At 45.4% G+C, this 19,470-nt stretch overlaps 1 protein-coding gene across 3 annotated transcripts in view; it reads left to right on the top strand.

Annotated features, from left to right (window-relative positions):
- The window catches only part of DCLK1 (doublecortin like kinase 1), a 346,047-nt gene that overhangs the window by 287,802 nt on the left and 38,775 nt on the right, over positions 1–19,470 (top strand). For all 3 annotated transcript variants that reach the window (XM_047755857.1, XM_047755858.1, XM_047755860.1), the window contains 3 exons: positions 3,380–3,437; positions 4,646–4,765; positions 8,368–8,514. In XM_047755857.1, the coding sequence (XP_047611813.1) occupies positions 3,380–3,437; positions 4,646–4,765; positions 8,368–8,514 (325 nt within the window). The remainder of the gene's footprint in view (positions 1–3,379; positions 3,438–4,645; positions 4,766–8,367; positions 8,515–19,470) is intronic.

The following is a 19,470-nucleotide window of genomic DNA, read 5'->3' as shown; positions in this document are numbered from 1 at the left end:
TTTGGGGCCCCTGCTGGTCCAGGCCTATGCGGGGCGTTTCGGAGGCTACAGAGAGTCCCGACGGAGCCCCTGCGCTTGAGCACCTGACCCGTGAGCCACGCGTTGCCAGGAAGTTCACTACATGCTGTGGGGAGCCGCGTTTCCTCTTCCACACCGTCTTCATAAACACCTTCAAAACAGCCCACAGAAAAAGCGCTTCAGCCCCGAGCACCTTTGCATAGACATGCTGCCACCGCCGTCCAGGGCTGAGGGAAGGGCCGAGGAGAAGACCCCGCTGGGGCTGAGCGTCAGTAAGTTAAACAAGACCGCTTCTGCCCAGCCGTTTTTAGCGCAAACCTGAAAAATTAGATTTAGTTCAAGTCTGCAAAATTCGGACATTCCTCCCTAGTAGTTGGTGCACTAGCCTTGGGTCAAACCGAGCAGGAAAGTGACCTTACAGATTGAGTTCCTGTAGACGAGGAGGAACATAAAGCTTGTTTCGCTGTTGCTGCTTTGACTGTGGCATTTGAGGTTTCTGTAGTTTGGTAAAAGGTCAAGAATATGATTTCAGGAACATGGAAGCAAATGGCCTGGATGGTCCCCAGCAATCTCGGCGTCTTGGGGTCTACCTGGCGGGAGACTCGTGGAGGTCAAAGACCCGGTCTCCGTCCCTCTGCTGTGGCAAAATTCCGCAGGTGCAGCAGTCCTCAGAGTGCGGGTGCGGGGGACGCTTGATTTGAGGTTTTATTTCTTGCCAAGTGTTTTCATTTACCAAGTTAGAGCAGGCAGTAAAGTTTTTATTCTTATGGTATACATTTAGTCCTGAGACCTCTTTTTAGGCTTATTTTCCAGACTCAGCTGCTTTCCTATAAATATGCATGTGCAATAATTAAGGATTTTATTATGACTTTATAGTTCTGTCCTCAAGGAATCTAGAAAGAAACCCTGCAGAATTAACTTTGGTGGCCCTCTACGGGGAGGATATAAAATCTGGGTAACACTAATTGAGTGTTTAATCCCCTTTTGTAAGGTTCTGGGTAGTCAGCCCACGAGGTCCCTTCCCAGTAAGCTCTAGGGCCCTTGCCGCCTAGGTTTGCCTGCATTTTCCTCTCAGCGGAAGGTTCAGGATAGAACCTGACTGGCATCCTAGGAGCCAATATGCCCACTCTTTCCTGGAGAATCTACTTCTTGCCTGTCCGCTGTAGAGGAGGATTCCGCCTTCCTGGTTCCCACAGTAGCTGTTTGTCTTGCGTGCAACAAAGCTGTGTTGTTACTCATTCCAGGGAAATGGAAGATCAAGGGTAAATGAGGCCAATGCACAGCTGAGAAAGGCCCTCTCTCGGGTCCAGCACCGCCCCATCCGTCCTCTTTCTGGGGACGCTTCCTGTGTCAGCTCCATCCTAGCTCTCTGGCCCTGCCGGGGCCTGCCGGCCTTTCTCAGAGCTGTGGGTCAAGAGGCCGGGTTCCCTTGCCATCACAGGAAACACCTGCACGCGGATCGGAGATGGCGCACGTATTCCAGTCTCAGATTTGCCTCGTTATCATTTTCTAGTGTTGATGAAAAGCGGAATCCAGAAACCCTTCGGTTTTCAGTTTGCCTCTTGGTATTCTTTTTGTTTGTTTGTTTTTGTCTTTAGTCCTTTTTAGGGCCGCACCCGCGGCACGCGGAGGTTCCCAGGCCAGGGGTCGAATCGGCGCTGTGGCCGCCGGCCTCCGCCGCAGCCACGGCAACGCGGGATCCGAGCTGCGTCTGCGACCCACGCCACAGCTCACGGCCGGTTTTCCTCCTGGTTAAGTGTCTTCCAATCTGCAAACTCTTCAGAAGCCTCTGAAGAAGCGCTGCTTGGGGGGATCCTGTGGTCCTTCTGGGGTGTGAGGAATCCCCTCGTAGATGAGACTTCACTTTCCCGTTTATCTGTCTGCTCACACATGGAAAATCTCTGTGTCAAGTACTTCGTTTCCCTCTAGTTGACGTGATTTTTCCTCCACCTCCGCCCGCAGCCCTCGGCCTTGCTGAAGGTCTGGCGTTTATGCGGGGTGTCGGTCACCCCGGCCCTGCATTTAGCCAAGGCTGACTCACACCTTCCTCCAAGGCCGAGGCGGAGCGGCCCGAGGCGGAGCGCGGAGCGGAGGGGTTGCTTCCTGCCACCTGAGCCGCAGCGCCCCCTCGTGGCGAGCGCGGGCTTCAGCGTGATAGCTGCTTTCTGGTTTTGTGAACCGGGCACAATCCTGTCAGTTTGGGTGATGTTGGTTGTTTTCTGCGCTAGATCCCTGCAGGGGCCTGGATGTGTAGGGGAAGAAGCATTTTTAGAAGTGCAAATGGCTTCTAAAATGCCCTTGAAATGCATTGTTAATATCTAACCTCTTCATTTGTAGGCGCATCATTGTCTTGTCCCCACCGTGCTAGGTTGTGTGCTTCTCCAGGCTGAAGATGTAAAGCCCTATTTAAAATTTTTGTTCTTAACCAACTTCACAGCCATTGTATTCATTTGGAGCCTAAAATCGGCCTTTATCTACAGGTGCAAAGCTAGCCTCTGTGTTTCCCCATCAGAAGTGAAACAGCAATGCTTGTGGAGTGGTTTCTTATGGTTATTAAGGACGCATCGTGTCCTTTGACAATGGACCTGCCGTGGTTGGCACTCCAGCATCTTGGAAATGTTAGCACAAGCTAGGGAGCTATTTAAAGGTGCAGTATGACTAAGCCCTCCCTCCCACACCCACCAAGGAGGAGGGGCAGTGTTGGCTGGGCTGTTGGTGAAGCAGGGACCCCAGAAACTCAAAGTTCTGATTTTAGTACTGCCATGTGACTTGGGGAAAGTGAACTGATTTTACCTGTCACCTCCGTTTCATGTCTCTCAAAGGAGACCGCCATAGAAATCCTCCGAGGGCGGGGGATGCCCAGCATTCCCTCCTGTGCTCCTTCAGCACCTCCCCCGTGAGTTCAGCAGGACACAGGGGTGCACACAACCCAGGTCTAGAGAGGATGGGCTGCTCTTGAGAGTGGTGGGTATGACTGTGAGAGCCACTCGGGACACTGTCAGGGCCACCCTTGGAGAGAAACCCCCAAGAGAGCCTGGGACGGAGGACAGAAACTCACATCCGCTTCTGACCACACTACTTGGCAGGGAAGGGGCCAGGCTGGCCACCACATGGCAGTAGCCATAGTGGTGGTTTTGTTACAAGCGTGGCAGGATTAACAGCTCACAATGTTTCTGTGCTAGCATGTTTGTTGTCCTTACACTAAGTCAGCCTCTTAAAGTTCACACATTCCTTTTAAAATAGGAAAATGAAATCTATTACAAAACATACCACGATACACGATCTATGGGTAAGAAATTAATGCATAACAAGATGATTCAATAGAAATCAAGTGTATGAAACAATTTTTTTTTCTTTGCAGGTCAACTGCTAGGGAGTACGCCCTGAAAATTATCAAGAAAAGCAAGTGTCGAGGCAAAGTATGTATAAGGTTTATGCTCCTGAACACAGTGCTCAGAGGGTAGAAGGAAACAAAGTTGAGCTCCCAGATGAACACCTAGGAGTTCATCTGGGAGTTGTGCTTTGGTGGAATAGAATGTCCTCCACTTACTAGCAAATAACTTCATTTCGTAAATATTCCTGGAATAAACTGGATGTTAGTTGGAATGACTGAACTTTTTTTCTTGGCTTTTTGAGGCCGTACCTGTAGCATATGGAAGTTCCTAGGCTAGGGGTGGAATCAGAGCTACGGCTGCTGGCCTCCACCACAGCCACAGCAATGCAGAATCCGAGCCGTGTCTGCAGCCTACACCATAGCTCATGGCAATGTGGGATCCTGAACCCGCTGAGTGAGGCCAGGAATCTAACCTGCACCCTCAGGGTTACTAGTTGGGTTTGTTTCCGCTGAGCCACAATGGGAGCTCCCTGGATGTTACTTCTGTTCTTTCTCTTTATTTGTTTACTTCTTCCATTTCATTTATGATCTGAGTTTCACCTCACCCTTCTATATGTGGTTATTGCTCATGGTAGGTTCTGAAATTACAAGGATCTTCTAAGGACCTTCAATGTCTTTTGGCAATTCTAGGCTATCTGAATATCAAAATCTAAGACACACTCATTGTATTTTACCAAAATACATCTTTATTGATCTTCAGATAGTATAGTTTTGTTCATTTGAGTTAGCACCTCTTTTATTTATTCTTCTTTTTTTTTTCTCTTTTTTTTTAGGGCCGCACCTGTGGCATATGGAGGTTCCCAGGCTAGGGGTCCAATCGGAGCTACAGCTGCTGGCCTACCCCATAGCCACAGCAATGCCAGATCCGAGTGGTGTCAACGACCTCCACCACAGCTCACGGCAACACCAGATCCTTAACCCACTGAGCCAGGCCAGGGATCGAACCCGAAACCTCCTGGTTCCTGGTTGGATTCATTTCTGCTGTGCCACGAAGGGAACTCCTATTTATTTTCATTCTCTTCCATTTATTCTTATTACAGGATGTTGAATACGGTTCCCTGGGCTAAACAGGAGGTCCTTGTTGTTTATCCATCTTATAGTTTGCCTCTGCTCGTCCCCAAGTCCCAGCCCACCCCTCGCCCGCCCTAGGCAACCACAAGTCTGTCCGGTGTGTGTGTGTGTGAGCACCTCGCTAGTTGCGATGCGTGTAATGATAGCTTTTCTCTTGGACAGGAGCACATGATCCAGAATGAGGTGTCTATTTTAAGAAGAGTGAAGCATCCCAATATCGTTCTCCTGATCGAAGAGATGGATGTGCCAACCGAACTGTATCTCGTCATGGAATTAGTGAAGGTGCGTATTTTGGAAAGAGAGAGAAAACAGAGTGCCCGACCCTGCTGGGTAATAGGGCTCGCTCCTTATTTCCTCCCCCCACACTCAGTCTCTTATTTCTGTGTGTGGGCGCAACGGTTAAGAGTATTGACACTCGAATTTTACTGCAAAAGGTCAAGTTCCAGCCTTGACCTAAATAGCACCCTGTCCTTGGGGCTGCCTCTCTGTGTCTGAGTTCCCGCCTGTGTAAACAGAGAGTGATGATAGTAGCACCTACAGGAGTGCTATTGGGAGGATAAGAGGGATGTCTTCTGCCCGCTTTTGTGACACAGGAAATAGGAAATAGCAACACGGTCGTTGTTACTGTTGCAGTAGAATTTGCTAACTTTCCCATGAACTCCAAAAGTATCACTCATCATTACAAAAACCAGCTTGAAAAAATGTTGACACTAACACGATGGAAAAATAACACAGCCTTAGTGATGTAAATAGCCCATCACCTCTCGGCGAAGCTTCCAGCCTCACCCTGTCGCAGAAAATTATGTTTTTCTTCTGTCCAGTCACAGAACATAGGAAGGGGCAAATGTTGATGATGGTTGAACGTAGGGGAAAGGGAACTCTCCTACTCCCTCTCCTTCTGTGTCTGCAACTTTAATTGGAAGTGTTTAAAACCCGAATGTTTCATTTTCCCGAAGTTGTGCGTTTCTCAAGCCTCTTCTACGTTTCCTCCAACTGTCGGCACAAGTAATTTCTACGCAGTCGTGAAGTGCCCTGAGTTGGTCACCTCCCTCTGCCTCGGCTGAGTGGCCGTGAGGGCCAAGAGCTCCAGGAACCCTCTTTAGAATCGCTGGCCTGAGCTGGTGGCAGAAATGAGCCCCCTGGAATGTGGGGTGTCCTCTTGTAAAGATTTAAGGCCAGGAAAGCATTTGGTCAACTAATCTGTTGCTGTATAGAAAAATGTTCATTCTGTGGCCTTTAAACTTTCATCATTCAGACTCGTTTTGCTCTCAATCTGTTGGCCTTTGTTACTTACTCGTAATTTATATCCATAGATGAAGCCCGTTTTTTCCTGCTTCAAGGTAGGATTTGTTTCTTTTATGGCGAGGAGGAGTTTTTGTTTGTAGTAACACAAGGTTATTGTCAAGGTGGAGAATGAGGGAGAAAAATATGCTAAACATTTTTCCCAACAAAGAAAGGCCAATTTCATTTATTCAGAAGACTTTCATATTGGCACTTTATCACCCTAAAGTGTGGCAATTACCAACATTATAAATGATACTTTCTCTAGCACCAAGAATAGTATTTTTACAATGACTTGAATTTTTAAGGCAACAACTTCAAACCATTCCTGCTGCCCCTTTGTGTGCCATTAAAAATTGATGAGCAGTCCTCTGTTATTGGCTGCTTTTTGGAGAGAGAAGATTAAATTTGAAGATGAGACGTAAAATAGGAAAAGGCTTAAGAGTTCAGAACACATTTTGTGGGAAAGCTTAGTGGACTGTGAGTCATATGCTTAGTCAGGTGACAATAGCTAAGTGCCATCTAGCAGCCTTTGTAACTTCTCCGGGTGACCAAGATAGCCTCGCAAGGCCAGCATGTGCCTGCATGGTAGTCCGCCCAGCATCAGGACTCCTCGGTTGAGCCACTAGATTGTGCCCTTGAACTTAGGCCCCATCTGGAAGCATCCCGAGAAGGGAAGGCCAACCCCAGGCTTGACCTGAAAGTCTTCTGTGACACCCCTCTCCCCTGAGGAATTAAGCTCGGCCAGTGTTGGTCAAACCCCGAGAGCCCAACAGGGCGCCAGGAAGGTCAGAAGCTGTAGGATGAACCAGGCCTATATTTTGGAAAACAGTGAAATGACGTTGAAGAGTGAAATTCCATAGTTACCAAGAACAGGACTTTAGACTTGTGGCTGCAGAAGTGCCAGCACACACACTGCTTGTGTGTTCAGAGGAAGGAGGCCTGTGGAGGAGGTGGCCCTGGAGCCCGGCCCTGAAAGAGCAACAGGCGTTAGGAAGACAGAGTAGAGGGGACAGTCCAGAAAGGGGCTCTCAGGAGGATGAATTTGGAGCAGAGAGAGTCTGGCCTGTTTGGGCCGCCCGGGAGCAAATACCCTCACGGCAGTGGCAGAAGCTGAGACTAAGCAAGTGGGGATGAAGGTTGGGGGCCGAGCAGAGAGACCCATGGGGCAGGAACATTGATTTCCGGAGGAGAGAAAGAATGTTGACATGCCAGGTAGGAAGGTGACAGTCTGCACACAGGGTGCTTTGGATAAGGAGCCCAGGATGGCCCGGAAGGCTGTGTCAGAGACGGGCCTTCAAGGCAGGACTGGTAGGTCCCAGTGACTGTTGAGGATGAATTAATGAGGCTGTAGGACGCACAGAGCCTGGATAACTAGGACAGTGGTGGGGTCCTAGCAGGGTCACCATGTACATACAGCCCTACACACGATCAAGTGTTGATCACGTGAAAACCCTGCCCCCTGGGTGCCATGGAAACAGCCTGCACACCTGCACAGAGCAGCTTTGCCTTCCAGGGACAGAACGCTGAGAGGGAAAATGTTCTTTTTGGAAAGAAAATATGTGTATATACGTGTGTGTGTGTTTTTTTTTAATGTATATATGCTTAAGTGCTGAAGCTGAAGGGTCAGTGGCAGATGCTGCCCTCGCAGAGGGTGTCCAGAGTAACAGAGGGCGGGTCCAGTAGTGCGATTTGGAAACTGTCAGCCGACAAGTGCTCTATTTTGCCTTTGCTATTTGAAAAGAAATATTAAGTCTCTTTGCACATCGGGTAACAGATAAACACAGTTGGCCACTGGGCTTGGCTGTTGCGGGCCTCATGTGCAAGAAGGATGCATATGTTGTCTGCAAATGAGACCCAACTTCTGCGAAAGCATTACAAATAAATGGATCTAAAATTGGAGGCTAAAGTCCTTATTTCACCAAATAACAATACATGAGCAAGGAACAATGGGAACAAAAGTGCAGAGGAATAATGGTCCTGGAAAACTGTCTTTGAAGTTTCTCCACCCTCCTCCCTCTCCCGCATCTTTGGAGTGACAATTTCTGGTCCTTTTTTTCTGTTCCTTACAAAGCAGTGCAGGATTGAAAAAGAAAGCACTACACCCACTCCAAGAGACCTAAATCTAGAGAAGGATGAGAACTCTGTGTGTGTGTGTGAGTGTGAGAGAGAGAGAGCATATCACCCAGCAGCAGAACACTTTGCTAAGGGTGCAGTTAGCAGTATTACCTGTCTCTCATTTGGGGAGATGGAGAATTCTGGATTTGAACTCCTGCTGCCGCTTGGTCTGAGGCATGTCACACATGCCCCCAGGATAGTGGGTGTCACAAGGCCTCTGCCCTGGACACCTGGGCCCCCCTCCCCGGCTGGGAGCTCCACGGCAGCGCGTCCTCTGCTCCGCCTCCGGAGCCCTGGAGGAGATGTCAGTGGCCCTCGCAGTGGGGAGAGAAATCGTGCGAGGCCCCGGGCCTTTGAGAGGGAGGCCCCGGAACCAGAGCTCCCGCCCGCATCCCTCACTCCCCTGCTGGCCTGTCGGGCGCCTCTCCAGGCGGCCCCATTGGAGCATCTGTTCACGCGCTGCTCCTCCTGCTGTTCCCTCGCAGGGAGGCGACCTCTTCGATGCCATCACTTCCACTAACAAGTACACCGAGCGAGACGCCAGTGGGATGCTGTACAACCTGGCCAGCGCCATCAAATACCTGCACAGCCTCAACATCGTCCACCGGGACATCAAGCCGGAGAACCTGCTGGTAAGAGGGCGCCCACCTTCAGGGCGTCCTGAGCTCCACACACGCACGAGTGAACGTGGACATTGCTCATTTGTTCCTTTTTTCTTTTTTTAAAAAAACTACCTTAAAAGTTCGTTTCCACCTGGTCTTCAGGAACTCGCTAGAAACGAGTCTTTTAAGTTGATCTATCAGGATTAATGTATCATTAGGAGCCCTTGACTTATTAGGAAGAAAAAAAAAGATCCAAGCCAGGGTGCAAGGCGCGAGCTCTGGAAACCTCGGGTGCGCTGTGTGCAGTGGGCCAGGCCAACACGGTCCTGAGGGACACGGACACTTGTCTTATTTAGAGACAGCACTTTGTGCTCGAAAGCTTTTACTTGGGAAAAAAGTCTAAGAGGAAGCCCTTTTTCAACTTTGCCTTCGTCTCCCATATGATATCCCAGTCATCCAATCTAAAAGCCAAGGTAATAAATCACGGTGAGTTTTCAAGACACCAGCCCCTTGGCATAAAAATAATCAGGAATGGAGCCTGATTTTCAAAATCAGAGACATTCTTACCTCCCTTTAGAGTTTACTTTTCATGAACTCTGTCTCTGGGGAAACACTGAGAGTTCTGCTTGCGGGCAGATGAGGGTGCTGTCCTAGTCCCATTGTTAGGGGGACAGGATAGGAAAGAATTAGGGAGACAGAGACTGGGCATTAGGGAGCTGTTACTAGTGAATATGGGAGTAGCATAAATTTTGCTGGCTGTTCAGGCTGCAATGTTAATGAAATATATTCAATGTCTCCCCTGCAAGATGGTCCTTGTTCTCTTACTTTCATTATCCAACCCCAAGAGTCATGTATTATATGGTTATTAGTTTGTCCATCTCTTCAGAAGTCTGGGAAGTGAGGATTCTTGTTCTAAAGCAGTATTTCTCCAAGGGTGGTCCACAGACTGCCCGCGCTGGAATTATTCCCAGATGCCTGTTAAAAATGTAAATTTCCGCACCTCCCTGTAGCCCCACCAAATCGGAATCGGGTGACAGGGCGCAGATCTGCATTGCAGCCAGCTCCCTGTGTCACCCGAATGAAGGCTCACATTTAAAAGCAGATAAACCACCCAACTCCCACCACCAATAAAGGTCGCTAAGATCTGCCCTTATGCAGAACCACCCCTGTGCACACCCTGCGCTAAAGACTTCCTGCTTATCTCATTTTGTCCTCACAGCGGCAATGTGGGGTAAGTCCTACTGCTGCCCCATTTCACAGGCAAGGAAATGGGGTGCTTCGACATGGGACGACCCACTCAAGGCCATCATAGCTCTTAAGCAGAAGAGCCAAGGTCACAGCCAGTCTGCCCTGGACTACATAAAGCTGGGAATTAGGCAGAGAGGTTTAGTGTGGGCTTGCTGTGTGCCAGTGAACAGAGACAGAAGCCTTAATGGAGTGACATTGCAGTAGGAAAAAAAGGCATTCAAGAAATAAATACACAAGCAATTACTTCATTGCAATTAGGTTAGTAACCTTGTACCTACCGGCTAATGAAGGCAGCGGAGGTCAGATGATGGCGTTCTGACTTAATTGACCCTCAAATTCCCCGTCTCCGCAGCAGCCTAAACATTCTCTTCTGCGTAGTTGCCTCCATAAACGGCAGCAATTTCCCCTCATCTGCACTCATTCTTCCTGCGTCTTGACTTATGTGGGATTGTCTCACGGGAATGGACTTACAACCGAGCCTTTGTTTAAAAACTTCTCTAAGCTCTGAAAATGCAGTGACTGAAAATTAAAGTTTCATTTCCCTTTCTGCCTTTGCAGCTAGCTCAGGTTTGTGTACCGTTGTTTGCCTGCGTCTCACCAGAGCAGTTTCGATCAATGTCATAAATGATTACACAGCAATGTGCTTTTTTTCCTAAAATTACAATTTACAGGGTACTTTTTAAGTACTGTGCTCATTTACATGTATCTTGCTTTAAATTACCCCAAAAGGAAAAAAAGAAAGTTCTTTCCTTTTTTCCCTTTCTTTTCTAATTTCAAAAATGTGAAAAAATACATGTGTACACCCCCCCCCACTGCAGTCATTCACAATAGAGGTTTAAAAAATACATATGAAAAACTGAAGTAATTTGCTTCTCCAGTGTAGTAATGTCCCCCTACAGGAGAGTGGTAAGGGTTGGTGAGTTTTGCAGGGATAAATCTATTTTCGGATAAAATAGGTAGAAGAATGGAATAATTTTAATGGCACGAGGATGACATTGCTAAGAGTGCTCGAGACGTCCATTAATTTCACATGCTGTTGACCTTTATGTGGAAATAAGAGAAACACAAAATCGCACACTCAGGATTTGCAGACAGATGGACAGAAGTTCAAAACCAGAGGCTTCGCTCTTCCACTGGCTTGTCTTCTGACCTTGAACAAGACACTTAACTCCTTTGAGCCTCCCTTAAGGGGACTTTATGAAGATAAAGAGATAACACGTGACTACTGGCTCTCTTGGGTTTTAATTCCCCTTTTATTTGTAACAAAAAGTAAATCATCCCTAAAATAAAACTGTTTAAAATAAAATTACATAATGTAACAATCATCTTTCATCTTTTTTGACATTACTTTTAAAAGATTACTGTTAGGAGTTGCTGTTGTGGCTCAGAGGTAACAAACCCGACTAGGAACCATAAGGACGTGGGTTTGATCCCTGGCCTCACTCAGTGAGTTAAGGAGCTGGTGCTGCTGTGAGCTGTGGTGTAGGTCACAGATGCGGCTCGGATCCCTTGTTGCTATGGCTGTGGCACAGGCCTGCACCTGTAGCTCAGGTTTGACACCTAGTTTGGGACCTTCCATATGCCAGAGGTGCAGCCCTAAAAAGTAAAAAAAACAAAAAAAAAAGAAGTTACTGTTTACCCAGACATGTATTTGCCATCTCATGGCAAAATGTAGAGCTAGAGACTATTTTTGAAAAATGCTATGATAAACTTATAAACTTTTAATCTATTTTCGAAGTATACGGAAACTTAATGAAAAGGCCTCACTGGACACTTTGCATAACTGTTTTACGAGGAAACTTCAACAAAATTCTGAATTGTTAGATTGCTGATAAATTTTTGCTAAGTGTTTTAATGTCTGTTATAATTAGCAAAGAATTATTTATAGGAGTTCCCATTGTGGCTCAGTGGTTAACAAATGCGACTAGGAACCATGAGGTTGCGGGTTCGGTCCCTGCCCTTGCTCAGTGGGTTAAGGATCCGGCGTTGCCATGAGCCGTGGTGTAGGTTGCAGACGTGGCTCGGATCCCGCGTTGCTGTGGCTCTTGCTGTAGGCCAGTGGCTGCAGCTCCGATTTGACCCCTAGCCCGGGAACCTCCATATGCCGCAGGAGCGGCCCAAAGAAATGGCAAAAAGACAAAAAAAAAAGACAAAAAAAAGAATTATTTATAAATGGGGAGATTTCAGCTAGAGATTTCATTTTATATGATATGTGCAGGACTTTTAGATTTAAAATTTTTTAATGCTTAGAGAGCAATATAAAAATACTGTAGCCTGGCCTGAAGGATTGACACTGATCATGTGAATGATTTATTCAGGTTGAAATATTTGGTCAGATAAAGCATTTTAATGAGAAAACATGATTTACAGTGATGTTTCCAGCCACATTTTAGGTGAAAACTGGGAACCGCCCTAATAGAAATGGCTCTTGTAATTTTACTATTGCATTGTTACTAAGGTTTTTTTTTTTTTTTGATATGTTACTCACGCCAATGATTTTATGCGATTCTTTTTGCTTTAGTGGCCAGGCCGGGTGCTTAGTGGTCGTGTGGAGCGGCAGGTGGATGAAAGGGTGGATTAGTTAAGAAAAAGAGTGAATGACGATATTGCATCATAGACTAGAGGACAGACCCAACATGAGAAACCCTAGTCATTGCTCAATCAATCCATCTACTACATTGAGGACTGCAGTTGGCCACAGACTAAACCTCTCTGAATGCGGGGAGAAGTGCAGTGCTTCCCCAGCTTCACTTATGCATGAAACTATTGTGTGTGTGTATGTGAGCCGTAATAGTTTATGATTAAAAGGGACCTTTCTCTAAAGAAAAACAAACCAACCCAGAAATAGTCTAAGATCAATTACTTTCAGTTTACAGGACTCACCACTAGATGGCATGCTTGTCCCCTTGGCAGCAAAAATCATCAGTAGCAGCCTGTGTTTCTGGCAGGAACCTGGGAGTCTTAAAATGTATACGAGGATGCCTCTTAGGAAAATTAGCCTTTCCTGGAAAAACCATAACTTACATCACTAGTTTTTATTAGAGTCCAGAAATACAGTAATTTTCTTGAAATATGAACATTTATGTACAAAACCCTTCTTCCTTCCAAATGCCTCCGTACTATCCAGGAGAAAGCAGTTTCCCAGGGCATCTGCTTCTCTTGGTCAGAAATTGTCTTCTAAAAACCCTCTGTCAAGGTGTTCGTGCCTGTTCCTAGAAGACCATCAAAACAGCACGTGCAGCTAACGACCCTCATTTTCACAAAATGGGTGGAAACTAGTAGTAAGTTAACTCTTTTTCCCCAAATGTTGGCCATAGGTTCTGCTCCAGCTCATCTTAGTTTCCATCTCAAGCCAGCACTGAGCTCACCAGATAATGGGTTTCCTTCTGCCTTAATCTCTTGACTCTTGATCCCCAAATAGACCCATTTTGTGATAAGATAGCTAACAAGGCTGGTGGACAGGACACGGTGCGCTAGAGGTCATAAACAAAAACGCAGGGGAGTGGATTTGTAAAATCAGTCCACAAACGATAATCCTGAGCCATCAGCATGTTGATGAGTGGCTTGGGGATCACCTTTAGGAGGGGTGCCCTGGATCTCACTGGAGTCTGTCACTAGCTGCACCCTCATCAGCATTAATTGCCAGTGAGCCAAAATGAGGCTGTAGTATATATATATATATATCAAATGACAGAACTGAGATCCAGATGTCTCTGGCTCCGTAGAGGTCCCAGATGAGTAAAATGAAATTTAACAAGAGATCAACATAAAAATCCCTACAGACCAAGTGCTTTTGGTGTAGCTGTTGTAGTGACTGTTGCAGAAAAACAGTAACGGGAAAACTTGGCCTGGTGTAAAGGCTGTGAGTTGACCATGAATAAGTACATCGCGAGTCTCAGTGGGACGTGGCTGCTAAAGATGCTGACATGCCTTTGGACGCCTTTCACTGAAGGAGCGTCGCCATCCAGTCCCCTGCCCTGCTCACACCACATGAACCCAAGGGGAGGGACTCGAACACGTCACATCAGGGGCCTGGGTTCAGCCCAGAGAAGGGGTGGAGAAAGGGGAGCAGGGCAGCTCTCATCAACTCAGGAAGGCTGCTGGAGGGAAGATGGGGGGACATTTGAGTGCTGTGTTTGAGAGCAGTGAACTCAAACTAAAAAGACATGAATGTGAGATTTGAGACTGACATAGAGAAACTTTCCAACAGTGACACCTGTTTGACAAGTCACTGGCTGTTATTACAGGCCGCTTATAGTCACTGAAAATGTCCAAGTGAAACCGAATGGTCACTTTTCATGGGTGATTAGAGAATAATCCTTACCTCTGAATTTGAATAAAAGTTGAGGGAAAACAGAAGAAAAAGAACATTTTCCCCAAACCTTATTTAGTACAATAATAATCCAGATACTGTACTAAGCATTTACCCCGGTTACCGCTCCAAGAATCTGTGATTCCATCAGGAGAAGACAACGGGGAGCAGAAGTGTCGCGGGGCCTTGTGTGCACCGCTGCTCATTCCCTCATCCTTTAGGACTTGGCTAACATCATTCACTTCATTTTAAAATGACATGGACTTACGGGACGAGCAGAGATTAATAATAATCTCCCATGTTGGCAAATGGATGGAGATACCTATCATCTCCTGTGAACTAGTGCAAGAGTAACGTGATGGAGCCCATCTGAAAGGTCGATTGGTAATATATAAACTAAAGCCTTCAATAATGTGTGACCTGTGACCAAGTAATACTACTTTCTGATCTGTAACTTTAAAAAAATCAGATTTGTGGGAGCTGCCGTCATGGTTCAGCGGTAAATGAACCCGACTAGTATCCATGAAGACACAGGTTTGATCCCTGGCCTCGCTCTGTGGGTTAAGGATCTGGCGATGCTGTGGTGTAGGTCGCAGACGTGGCTCAGATCCCATGTTGCTGTGACTGTGGTGGCACTGGCACCTACAGCTCTGATTCAACCCTTAGCCCAGGAACCTGCATATGTCCTCAAAAAGACAAAAAAAAAATTAGATTTGTATACATACGTAGGGATGTCCATCTCAGTGATTTTTAGTACGTGTGTGTGTGTGTATGTCTATCTCACATCAGATCAATAGTATTTTTTTTTTGTCTTTTTGCCATTTTCTTGGGCCGCTCCCATGGCATATGGAGGTTCCCAGGCCAGGGGTCGAGTCGGCGCTGTAGCCGCCGACCTAAGCCACAGCCACAGCAACTCCGGATCCGAGCTGCGTCTGCGACCTACACCACAGCTCACGGCAACGCCGGATCGTTAACCCACTGAGCAAGGGCAGGGACCGAACCCGCAACCTCATGGTTCCTAGTCGGATTCGTTAAGCACTGCGCCACGACGGGAACTCCACTCGATAGTATTTTCAATGTCAGCATCATGGGGATCTAGGCCTATATTCTGGTTAGAATCATGGACTTGGACGTGCCTGAGCTTAAGTCCTGGCTCTGCCACTAGCTGTGTCAACATCAGCAAGTTACTTAACATCTCACAGCCTCAGTTTTTTTCCTCCGCAAAATACCAGTAATATTACTTAATAGAGTTGTTGTGAAGATCAAATGGGGCATTGATCATGAAGTCCCCAACACGAGGTCTGGCACATGCTCAGTAAATGGCAGGGGTCGTGGTTTGGGGGATTGTTACTGCAGTGCAGCCGCTGAAAATCATGATGTACACATGTGCTTACTGAGTCAGACAAACCTTCAGGATATGCTGTTCAGTGGAAAAGGGAAGAAAAAACAAAAAAACAGAACAGAAAGACAGAGAAAGCAAGCTCTAGAAGTTCATACCCCAGATGTTAACAATGGTTATTTCTAGGTGGCAAGATTACAGATGACTTTAATTCCTTTTTCTCTATGATTATCTGTCTTTTCTAATTTTCCTACCATGACACATTGAATATCACTTGTGTGACAAAAATGACAGTTTTTTGTTTTCTTTTTTAGGGCCACCCCCACGGCATCTGGAAGTTCCCAGGCTAGGGGTCGAATCAGAGCTACAGCTAGCTGCTGGCCTGCGCCACAGCCACAGCCACACCAGATCCGTAACCCACTGAGGGAGGCCAGGGATCGAACCAGCATTCTCATGGATACTAGTGGGGTTCATTACTGCTGAGCCACAACTGCATGTGACACAGTTTTTTAAAACTGCAGTGACATCGAGTTCCCAGAGTTTTAGCAAGAACCTGGGATGTACAACTGCAGCAGAATCTGGAATGTGCCTGTTTTGTGTGTGTCACTGCAGCTGCATGGAACTCCCTTCTAGACATTTTCATGACTGTTTTAAAGGAAGAATGAGAATTAGGTTTCTTGGAGTTTCCATTTACTCCTCCACCTTCCCAGACATCTCGAGGGTAATACTAGGAAAAGCTATTTTATTTTTTTCTTCTAAAGTTGTTACCCTTCTTTTGACTTCTGTACAACTTTTATTATTTCGTTTAATTTTTTTGTTTCATAAAGATTTTAAAGGTGGTTATAAAATGAGTTTTGTTCTTTTAAGAGTTCATTGTTTTTCAGGAGGTTTAATTCTTTTTTTTTTTGTCTTTTTTTGTCTTTTGTTGTTGTTGTTGTTGTTATTTCTTGGGCCGCTCCTGCGGCATATGGAGGTTCCCAGGCTAGGGGTTGAATCGGAGCCACAGCCACCGGCCTACGCCAGAGCCACAGCAACGCGGGATCCGAGCCGCGTCTGCAACCTACACCACAGCTCACGGCAACGCCGGATCCTTAACCCACCAAGCAAGGGCAGGGACCGAACCCGCAACCTCATGGTTCCTAGTCGGATTCGTTAACCACTGCGCCACGACGGGAACTCCAGGAGGTTTAATTCTAAAGCATGTGGACCATAAAGTACATTTTCCAAAATAATTCCATGAGTGAATGTTGTTACAGTTTACTTCTTGGAAGATTAGAAATTTAAATTTAAGCTACTTTTTAAGAAAGCATCATTAAGGCCATAAACTTTATATATATATTTTTAAAGGATACCATCTTTGTTAAAAGGTAAATTGGCTTATTTTTTTTCATGGCTTCGTCAATTTCATGCCAGTTTTGTTAAATTCTATTTGGTGAAATAATTTTTAATACCTGTTGAGCTCCTCTGTGAAAAATATTTCAGTGGTTAGTAATGATTCATTAGCCGACATTTCAATGGAGTTGTCCTTAAATTAATATTATCACTGAGCATTATGTTTGTTCCAGCACATCTGTTATATTGGTCAGCTTTTAGTTCTCTATTATGGGAATCTCAGAAACCATCTGACTAAGGTTCAGATTATCTGTGAATTTTCATATTATTTTATGGCCACCGGCTGCATTTTATGACTCTATATTAAGTCTTTTATATTTTTTTAAATAACTTTCTCAAATGCTCTCAGACTCTAATCCAAGGGAAATCAGGCAAATGCCCAAACATCTACTGTTCAGCAAGTTACAGCTACTGTGAAACCCCAAAATAAATGAAAAAGAACCAAAACTAAAACTCTTCTTGAAAAGAGAAAATTCGTATGTGAAATACTACTACGATAAAACCCTACATACCTGACCTTTCACTGTATCTATTCCTGGTAGGACATGCCTTCGGCTTTTAATTGGAACCTGTTTCATAATAGTTGCCATTTAACACGTTTAGTCTGTCAATTCAGAGGATGTCTTTATAGCCATATAATAAACCCTAGAGAACAACTTTTCTGACTGTAGCCATCTGCAATGATCACAAGAGTCACTTACAAAATACTGACAGTCTTTATGGTAATAGGATACATATGGCAGCCCACAGTTATGTGTAGCTGCATTCAATTAGTGTTGTACAATTACGCAGTTTTATTGCTTAGTTAAAACAGTGAAAGCACTACATACTGGGTAATTTGCACTAATCCCCGTCTCTTTAATAGCCCCTCGGTGTTTAAAATGTGGGGGAACATCTATAGTATTTAAGGGGCCTGGGATGAACATTAAATTACATCTTCTGTTGTGAGTACTCTTTGATTGACAATTAATGCACTCCCACCTCACATGTGGGTCGTGTTTTATGGAGGCTTTAAAATACAGTTACAGCAAAAGTTAGTTCTCCTCACACCAGAGCTTCACTTGCTGGACCAGGCTGTCCAGGCTTATGCTTGCTGCCTGCTTAAGCTTCTTTCTACAAGAGGGTCAGGATGAGGAGTCAGTTCAGAGAGTGGGATAAGCCAAGGATGTGGCGTTTTCAACCTGAACGTGTTAGAAGCTGTTCCAATTCCTAACTTTTAATTACAAACTTAGTTCAAAGTGAATTTATGGCTACCCTTTGGGAAAATACTTTGTGGAGATGGTTTAGTGAGGGGGTATGTGTGTGTGCATGCAGGAGAGAGAATGCTCGTCGTGTGTGTGTGTGTGTGTGTGTGTATGTATGTGCACACACATATTTGAGATAGATGTACTTAGCAATCTGTGATGTTTAACAGTTTTAATTACATTTTAAAATGGACTCCTGCCCCTCTGTGAGCGGCTTGGTGAGAGAGAAGGGTGAGCCCAGTGCAGGCTGCAGCAGCCGCTCTGGGGAGCTCAGCTAGGAGGTGAGTTTACTGTAGCACTTAGGAAAGGCGCCCTCCCAGGGGAGGAGAGGAAACACTACAGTATATTCTTTTGTGTCCTTCTCCCCAAGTGTTGACAGAGAAAAACCCAAAGCAACCTTGTTTCCTGCCCTGCCTGATGGTAAGTTGAGCAGAATTCCAAACGAGAGACCTGGCCATTTATTCACCAGCAAAAACATTTTGCTGAAGCATTTCAAATGTACTTGGGTCTAGAAATGTTTTTAATTACGTGAATTAGGCCTCTGTCTCTTAGCTCTTATTATCTCTCATGAGCATCACTTAACCACTTTATATGTTCATGAAAATTCTCCTATATGGTTTTCAAAGCAAAAAGAAAGGGACACGTAGAAGTGATTAAAGAGAGATGAAAAGAACATTAAAATGATAGATTCTATCTATTTCATTTACGTGATGCTGGCTTTTAGAGTATTATTACCATTAAATCATCTTCATTTTCTTTATTTTAGGTAAGTTTTTTAAGTGCTTTTGTTTCTTAGTTATTGAAACTTTGAACTTTATTGCTCAGCTATATTAAATGCAATTGGCATATGGCTCTATGTAAGATGGAATTCCTATTAAAATGTAGATGCTTAAAAATAAAACCTTTGGAACATGGAGGAGAATTACATGGTCATATTCAGAACTAAAATGTGATTTATGACTGCATCTGCCAACATCTGCTTTTGTCCAACTTTTGAATAGAGTTAGGTGATTGTGGTAGTATGCTTGGGGGGAAAAAGCCACAAAGTCTCTGTACAAGTGGAGTTGTGTATTCTGAAATCTGCACAACCTCAGGAAACATGCATCGTGAATGTTTGTACCTAACAAAACATCAAAGCAAGAGGTTATTTTGCGTTTTAAAAAGGTTATTGGTGACAGAATGGAATCAGGGAAGTAAACAATTCTGCTCTGTCTGGGAAATAAACTAGATGATCTAGGTGTCCCCAGCTCAGATTTCTTTTCATGAAAAACATTTGCTTGTCATTTGGACGCTCTGGATGGCTGACATGCTAAGACTACAATTTAGGGATTTCTTTTGCCTGGGAGCATTTAGGCTGGGGATGAGAGTGTGTTTTGCAGCTCTGAGACCTCAGAGTCCGTAACTCAAACCTGTTTACGCAGACCAGGGCTGGACGGCTGCCTCATGAGAGT

Source organism: Phacochoerus africanus, chromosome 13 (assembly GCF_016906955.1).
Source record: "Phacochoerus africanus isolate WHEZ1 chromosome 13, ROS_Pafr_v1, whole genome shotgun sequence".
NCBI lineage: Eukaryota > Metazoa > Chordata > Mammalia > Artiodactyla > Suidae > Phacochoerus > Phacochoerus africanus.
The sequence above is the reverse complement of the archived record's forward strand: the minus strand, read 5'-3'. Positions and strand labels throughout refer to the sequence as shown.